The sequence below is a fragment of the Salvelinus alpinus genome, chromosome 16 (genome assembly GCF_045679555.1).
Source record: "Salvelinus alpinus chromosome 16, SLU_Salpinus.1, whole genome shotgun sequence".
NCBI classification, from domain to species: Eukaryota; Metazoa; Chordata; class Actinopteri; order Salmoniformes; family Salmonidae; genus Salvelinus; species Salvelinus alpinus.
In genome coordinates, this window is record NC_092101.1 from 8,221,972 (window position 1) to 8,230,409 (window position 8,438).

An 8,438-nucleotide genomic window follows, 5' to 3' on the forward strand; every position below is an offset into this window, starting at 1 on the left:
CACAAGTATGTGGAAAATAATACAAGTAGGCTATGTGGAAAAGTGCATTGTTTGTATAGTACTATTGGGTGCTATAGCCACTATTATCGTGTGTAGAGTTATCACCTCCTGTGCGTATCGCCTGAAAGTTAGGGATCAGCATGCCAAGTCAGCCCTGCACTCTGTGCTGGTAGTCAGGGGCTCAAGTGTTAATATGTAAACGGAATGATTGAAGGCAGTCCCGGTTGTGCCCTAAACCCGGCCGCGCGCCATTGGCCACCCGCTCAAACGCCAAACAACCAATGGAAGAGCGCCGAACACGAGCCATCCTCCCCTCCGGCCGCGTGTCCCTCACGCTGATTGGTAGAAAGTTACTGTGGGAAAGAAAGTTTGGGAAGTTTCACACGAGCCGTTCGCGTGCAGTCCCAGATATAAATACGACCAACACGAAGTGCCTTTACGTTCTACTCAGACGCAGCGTCCGTTGGCAGACAGTGGTCTTTCGACTCCGTGACATAATTCAGCCTGCCGCTCTCTTGGGGACAGTTGTCTCTCGCGCATAGGTGCATCACCACACAGAAAAGGATTTTGTTCCCCCGGAATTTGGAATTTTATAAGAGGGTACTGTGAAGAAGTGCCGACTGCTTGTCAATAACCACCAACAGTGGACTGTAATACCGAGTTGCCGGTGCATGTGTGGAAGGGATATTTCAGACGGACAGAAGATGCCTGCCGATATGATGGAAAAAAACTCATCCTCTCCGGTTGCTGCTACCCCAGCCAGCATGAACACGACACCCGATAAACCCAAGACGGCTTCCGAGCACAGGAAGGTTAGTAGTCGGTCAAAGCATTTATTTTTATTTTTACAAATGCCGATATTCTCTCCGTCTCTCCAAAATTACGCACGGGCTGGTATAGCGAAACATGAACCATTCATCCACCTTGAGCAAGTTCGATCATTCTAACAATTTCTTTTATTTGTTTTCTCTAGTCATCCAAACCTATCATGGAGAAAAGGAGAAGAGCCAGAATCAACGAAAGCTTGGGACAGTTGAAAACACTTATCCTGGACGCGCTTAAAAAAGATGTAAGTCTTCTGTTATTACTCTCATAACAAATTAATTATTACCATCACAATACCATATTAACTTGATTGAGAACATTAACGCCTGACGCAATTCCCAGGAGACAATCTTCAAGCCTAACAATATGACTCTTCATTTTACAGAGCTCTAGACACTCAAAACTTGAAAAGGCAGACATCCTGGAGATGACGGTGAAACATCTCCGGAACCTCCAGAGAGCGCAAATGACTGGTAAGTGACTGTAGCTGCTCGGTGAATACCCGGGGTGATTTCTTCCAGACTTCCTTCTGCGGATTAGATAACGATAAGAAGGCGGTGGTCAGGTTACAGACTTGGCCCATATCCTCACTCCCATATTGTCTCTGAATATAGCTATTGTATAGATGACTATATCACAATAATAGCCAATATAGGTTAGCCATTGGTGAGCCTTGAAATGTATATATTTTTAGTTTGAGCAATGTTCATGTTCGGAATTAAAATTTGTATCATTTTTCTCGGTACTCTCAGTGGTTTATAATTTTCTCTCTTTCTCCCAAAGCTGCTTTGAACACGGATCCCACCGTGCTGGGAAAATACAGAGCGGGATTCAACGAGTGCACGAATGAAGTCACCCGGTTCCTATCCACCTGCGAGGGGGTAAACACCGAGGTCAGAACGCGGCTTCTCGGTCACTTGGCCAGTTGCATGACGCAGATCAACGCTATGAACTACCCCACACAGCACCAGATTTCAGCCGGGCCTCCCCACCCCTCCTTCGGCCAGTCCATGGTACAGATGCCCAACTCATCTCCGCAAGGCAACGTGATGCCCCTGCCTTGTAAAGGTGGCTCTCCCCAGAGCATGTCACCAGAAGCCACTAAAGTATACGGCGGTTTCCAGCTCGTACCTGCCTCAGACGGACAATTCGCCTTCCTCATCCCCAACGCAGCTTTTGCACCCAACGGTCCGGTTATCCCCGTGTATGCGAACCAGGTCAACACGCCTGTTCCAGCGGCGGTGTCCCCCGGTGCACCGACAGGCAACTCGGACTCAGTGTGGCGACCCTGGTAGAGCAAAAAAAAAGGACATATTGAAAATAATTTTCTAATGACACTCAGTTCGATCATTGTTCAATGTTACAAAACATTTGTTTTTGATTTCGTTTTTGTACTTTCAATGCGTTAAATGAAAAGATGCACTATATTTGTATAGTTTATGAGGGAGTGAAGTTCATATTGGAAAGAGATTTGTATCGTTGAAGTCTTTTCACTGCATTTTATATTCGAGGTGTCTTTTTTTACTGTGTGATGCCAAAGCAATGTTGAATGCCCTTGACGTAATTCTTCGTTTTTACGACATACGTCGTATTTACGTAATTCTTCGTTCTGGAAGACAAATAAATGTGTAAAGATATTGAAAAACATCTGCTCTGATTTTCTCAACAGAAACCTGATCACCAAATGATGGCCTACCTAATTCTTAACTTTTGCTTTGAGCTGTGTAGCGAAGATACACTTGAGAATAATGAGTTATACATTCTATAAGAGAAAATGGCTGTCATATTCTACCAATATTTTTGCGCAAAAGTCATAAAAGTCATAAAAGTCATATAGTTGTGCATAATTGGTAGACGAAAATCGTTTATATTCTGCTGCGCGCAAAACTCATGCACATTCAACCATATGTAAACTAAACACAGCCACTTGTTGCTCCAGGAATGGATCACAATTTAGTCTTATGTTGCGTAAAAGTAGATAATTTTTCTCACCAACACTTGCTTACAAGTTTCATAGACTATGAAGTGGGGCATTTCATTTTATACACGAAGATTTTGCGTAAAATGCCATCGCACAAAGACCGTTGCTTCTGGCTTCTTTCAACAAGAAACATGCCTGATATGAACCAGAGTTGACCAGGTGCATCCGAATCCAGGTGTTGCTCGGTGAGATGTGAGACAGGAGAGGAGAGGAGAGGGGGAAACAACACTGAATATGTGTGAAATACCGAGGCCCTTTAGGCCTGAAAGGGATACCAGTTTGACAAAAATTGTATTCCTAAAAATTACTTCCGATAACATTTATCAAAGATCACATATATCCAAGATAATATGGACGTTTTTGTCCTTGAGTAATTGTTTTTGTAGGCTAACTTTTAATTAGTTATATCAACATCTCTCCCGCTGTTAATGTCATAAGTGGCCAATGAACCTTGAATAAAAAATGTATTGTTATTTTAATTTGTGTATCACCAACGAATGTTGTTTTATCCACATAATCAGATGAGACTATTGTTGACAATATGTCAAGTATATGTGAGTCGAAGTTTTGAACAGGAAAGCCTGTTTTGAAGAGGGACGGCTCATTTTACCGTTTGCAGCGGAGACAGCGAGTCTTCAAGGATTTTAGAAGTCACGTGCGCCATCTAGCAACACAGGAAGGAAGCGCAATCTGATTGCGGTAGTATCGATCAATGGTTACTACCAGATATCAGCCACGTTAGTCCCTGTCATATAAGTAAGTATATGGTCCTCACGTCTCGTGTAAAATGTTGACCTTGGTTGAAATGCAAGATATCAATACATAGACTATACTTATAATAGGGCTATATTATTATAATCACAGGACAACGTATAATCTATGGGACACCAGTGTAGATGCATGGCAGAGACCGGATGAAAAAGATACCGGAACCGTTCTATGGTAAGTGCCTTACTCAATGAAGACACAGAACATAAAAAGACTGCACGGTAGATTACATTTGTTCCTCTGGGATTTGATGTTAGTCGGCTGTACATGAAATGACAGTAACCTCTTATGTGATCCCTAAACATTCTTACGTTTCCCACAAAATATGCAGATCGAAATATAGTCTACATTTTAAGTACTTCAAGTAGTGTTTTAAAAAGAACCTTCAGCAGAGGCATTGTAACTAGTGTCGTGTCCAGGGAGTGTACTAGTACATCAAGTTGCCTCATGCTACAGAATCAGAAGAAAGGCTATGGGCCGTTCTGACTCGGCTTACTTTACAGGCAATGTATTGGAATGTACTCTGCATGTTGCTTTTACTTTGTAAGTGGCACATACACTATATGACCAAAAGTATGTGGACACCTGCTCGTCGAACATCTCATTCCAAAATCAGGGACATTAATATGGAGTTGGTCCCCCCTTTGCTGCTATAACAGCCTCCACCCTTCTGGGAAGGCTTTCCACTAGATGTTGGAGCATTTCTGCGGGGACTTGCTTCCATTCAGCCACAAGAGCATTAGTGAGATCGGGCACTGATGTTAGGCGAGTAGGCCCTGGATCGCAGTCTGCATTGCAACTCATCCCAAAGGTGTTCGACGGAGTTGAGGTCAGGGCTCTGTGCGGTGTGTAAGAACTTGACTTACACACCGCACAGAGCCCTGACCTCAACTCCGTCGAACACCTTTGGGATGAGTTGCAATGCAGACTGCGATCCAGGGCCTACTCGCCTAACATCATTTCTGTATGGACCTCGCTTTGTGCTCGGGGGCTGTCATGCTGAAACAGGAAAGGGCCTTCCCCAGACTGTTGCCACAAAGTTGGAAGCACAGAATCGTCTAGAATGTCATTGTATGCTGAAGCGTTAAGATTTCTATTCACTGGAACTAAGGGGACTAGCCCGAACCATGAAAAACAACCCCAGACCATTATTACTCCTCCACCAAACATTACAGTTGGCACTATGCATTGGGGCAGGTAGTGTTCTCCTGGCATCCACCAAACCCAGATTCATCCATCGGACTGCCAGATGGTGAAGCATCATTCATCACTCCAGAGAACGCATTTCAACTGTTCCAGAGTCCAATGGCGGTGAGTTTTACACCACTCCAGTCGACTCTTTGCATTATACATGGTGATCTTAGGCTTATGTGCGGCTGCTCAGCCATGGAAACCCATTTCATGATCCCGACGAACAGTGCTTGTGCTGACGTTGCTTCCAGAGGCAGTTTAGAACTCGGTAGTGAGTGTTGCAACCGAGGACAGACGATTTCTACTCACTACGCGCTTCAGCACTCGGCGGTCCCGTTCTGTGAGCTTGTGTGGCCTACCACTTCGCAGCTGAGCCGTTGTTGCTCCTAGATGTTTCCACTTCACAATAACAGCACCTACAGGGGCACTTACCGGGGCAGCTCTCGCAGGGCAGACATTTTAACGAACTGAATTGTTGGAAAGGTGGCATTCTATGACGGTGCCACGTTGAAAGTCACCGAGCTCTTCGGTACCGGTCATTCTACTGCCAATGTTTGTCTATGGAGATTGCATGGCCGTGTGCTCGATTGTATACACCTGTCAGCAACGGGTGTGGCTGAAATAGCCGAATCCACTAATTTGAAGGGGTGTCCACATACTTTTGTATATATAGTGTATCTCTGGGCAGAGAGTGCAGTGAGCAACCCCCGTACTGCTTCCTTTGTGTAATTGCTTTGTTCTGAGGAACACCTTGATGCTAAGAAGTGACAGAGGGAAGACATGCTAAACACTGCTGCCACAGCGGCCATGCGGTAGCGTTCTGCCCAGGTGTGTGCTGCCTCCAGCTATTCAAGTGTGGTCATTTCAAGGGGGGCACCGCAGGTGTTTGCAATTACCAATCTGCTAAGAGGCAGAAAGTGTGGCTAAGTGACATCATTTTTAATTTCCATCACACCTTTTACAGGGCCGGGGCTGCGCTATTAAAGCCATGTGTTTGTTGGACGTTGGAGACAGGACAGGCTACCACTCTGGGTAACACAGTCAGTCCCTGTGAGCCTGAGGTCCCCCCTACCCCCACACACCTACCCACCCACCATTACACACAACGTTCCCACAACGTCCCATGTCCACAGTCCATTTCCTGTCCTAGCCCAGGGCCACAGCTGGATGCGGGCTGTCTGGGAGGCACGTGGTGCAACCCGGACGACACCCAGCTGCCTCCCCTCTCCACCTCCCTTCCTCCCCTCTACCTCCCCCAATCATCATCATCAGCCCCCCCCCCCCCCCACTCCAGATAACAGCTTTACGAGGCTCTCCGATTACCAAGCGCAGTGGCTACGCTGCCGAACTGACCGCACACATGTCACAACACGACCGGGGGGGTTAGCTGCCATGCGTGTCCATTAACATTTCCCACACTCCGCGCGCATGCGAAAAAAAAAAAATCTGCTTCCTCCTTGGCTCCTAAGTGCTACCATATGTTGCGATCTCTCTCTCTCTCTCTTTCTCTCTCTCTCTCTCTCTCTTTCTCTCTCTCTCTCTCTCTCTCTCTCTCTCTCTCTCTCTCTCTCTCTCTCTCTCTCTCTCTCTCTCTCTCTCTCTCTCTCTCTCTCTCTCTCTCTCTCTCTCTCTCTCTCTCTCTCTCTCTCTCTCGCTCTCTCGCTCTCTCTCTCTCATATTCCCCTTCTCTCCCTCAGCCCGTCACTTGGGCTGTCTTTGATTGCAGCCCAGACAAGCACGAGCTTTATGATTTAAGCCTAGGGCTTGCTGTACCAAGCCCTGGACTCATTTTGAAGCCAAACCCCCCCTCCACCTCCCCTCCTCACCCCTCCCTCCCCTCGCGCCCCTCCTGCAGTTGCAAGGGAAGGCTGTTTTCTGGCAGGAAATGAATAGCTCCCAGATGAGCGCAGGAACCTGAGAGGTCGTGAGAACGAGGCGAACCCCCCTCTGCAGCCGGCCTGTTGCCAGCCGCCGGGGGAATGTGGGAGAGCGTCTCTCTGACACACGCGTCAACCCTCCCTCCCCGCTCTCCCTCCCTGCTGCCTCTCTCCCTGCCTCACTGGCTGCCTGGCCTGGAAACTGGCCTGACTGACAAGGCAGCAGCCCCGGAGTAGGGCAGAGCGGACAAGGGGCAGGGTGAGGGTAGGGTGGAGGGGGTTGGCAGGAAGTGCTGGATCTCTGCTGCACCCAGTCCTAGTGTTCGCACGCACGCACGCACGCACGCACGCACACACACACACACACACACACACACACACACACACACACACACACACACACACACACACACACACACACACACACACACACACACACACACACACACACACATTTTTTGTCATTGTTGTTCGGAACCCACTGCCCGCAAGTCATCGTGATGTTGTCAAGTTCGCCTCCCCCCAGCCCGTACATTGGTTGTGCCTGTATCTACCCTGTACGTCCCCAATCTGCCCTGTACAAAGTTTGCATGCGCCCGCTTCCCAAACACGCATGACTTGAGAGATGCGGTCACCGGTCAAGTGTGTCTAGCTAGCTAGCCTAGTTGAAATATCAACACAACAGCCACAGCAGCATAACATTTGATTACTGTAACACCTGATTGCACTTGATTTAGCCTAAAACATCATAATATTGGGTCTGGTTGGCTGATACGCGCAGCAGAGAGAGGCAGATAGACATCAGAGTTGCACATGTACAGTGTGTCAGGTCAACAGCAACACAGTGTAGTCTACACTCAAGTTAACCACCATATTAAAATATCCACACAAGCCACTAGCCAGCTAGCCATGTATCATGAGTTAAAAATGATGAATATTACATTAGAAGTTATTTGATATGTGCATTGAAGATGAATGACAATCAGTAAAAGAAATGGAGCTAGATAACTAGCAGGTTTACGTCAGTCATCAACATCAGTGATCAGCTGATAGCCCACCCCTCTTCTCCAGATGTCAATCATGTGTTCAGGAAGCACTGTAACTAGCGTACTTACAATGTGTCATGATGATGAGTGTGTTGTTGCAGAAATAAATAGGCCTATGCTCAAAATGTTCGTTACAGAGGAATGTTACACAGACATTTTGTATGTTATGAATGGAGGGTGGGTGCCATTTATTCATTTTGAGCTCCTGCCCCCTGAAAGGTATGTGCAGGGCCCTGAAAGGTCTGTGCAGGGCCCTGAAAGGTCTGTGCAGGGCCCTGACAGACACATAGCCTTTTGGGAGCCCTAAGCTAGATGTGGTTGGGCGGCCCCCCCCCCCCCCCCTCCTCGTGTGCAAAACATTTTAGTGTCTCCCCTCTTGACGGAGACAAAGATTCTAAGTTTGAAAGTTAATTCCCTGCAATTCTACACGTGTTGGCATGGGGCGTAGAGAAAACGTTGCAGTTTTTTTTGCCATGACTTATGCCACGTTAATAATATGATGTCTGAGTAAGAGGGACTAACAAAATCAATGGGGGCCCCCTGGAGGTCAGGGCTCCTGGGCACGTGCCCTTCGTGCCCTTATGGTAATTTGGGCCATGATTATTACAAGTTTAGATAGCAGGCTAGACAAACTTACCAATGAAAAAAACATTTGCTGATATGGGCTAATTGAGTAAATTGAGACCCTGACTGACATTTGGGTCTGGGGCCCCTTAGAGGCCGGGGGCCCTAAGAGACCGCTTATGTCGC

The 8,438-nt window shown here is 47.1% G+C and overlaps 1 protein-coding gene across 1 annotated transcript; it reads left to right on the top strand.

Annotated features, from left to right (window-relative positions):
* Positions 1-406: 406 nt before the first annotated feature.
* On the top strand, positions 407-2,470 carry LOC139540714 (transcription factor HES-1-B-like). Its single transcript, XM_071344621.1, has 4 exons — positions 407-812; positions 974-1,069; positions 1,211-1,298; positions 1,609-2,470. Exons 1-4 carry the CDS (start codon positions 672-674, stop codon positions 2,118-2,120), a joined length of 837 nt encoding a protein of 278 aa, XP_071200722.1. The 5' UTR covers positions 407-671; the 3' UTR covers positions 2,121-2,470.
* The last annotated feature ends 5,968 nt before the right edge of the window (positions 2,471-8,438 follow it).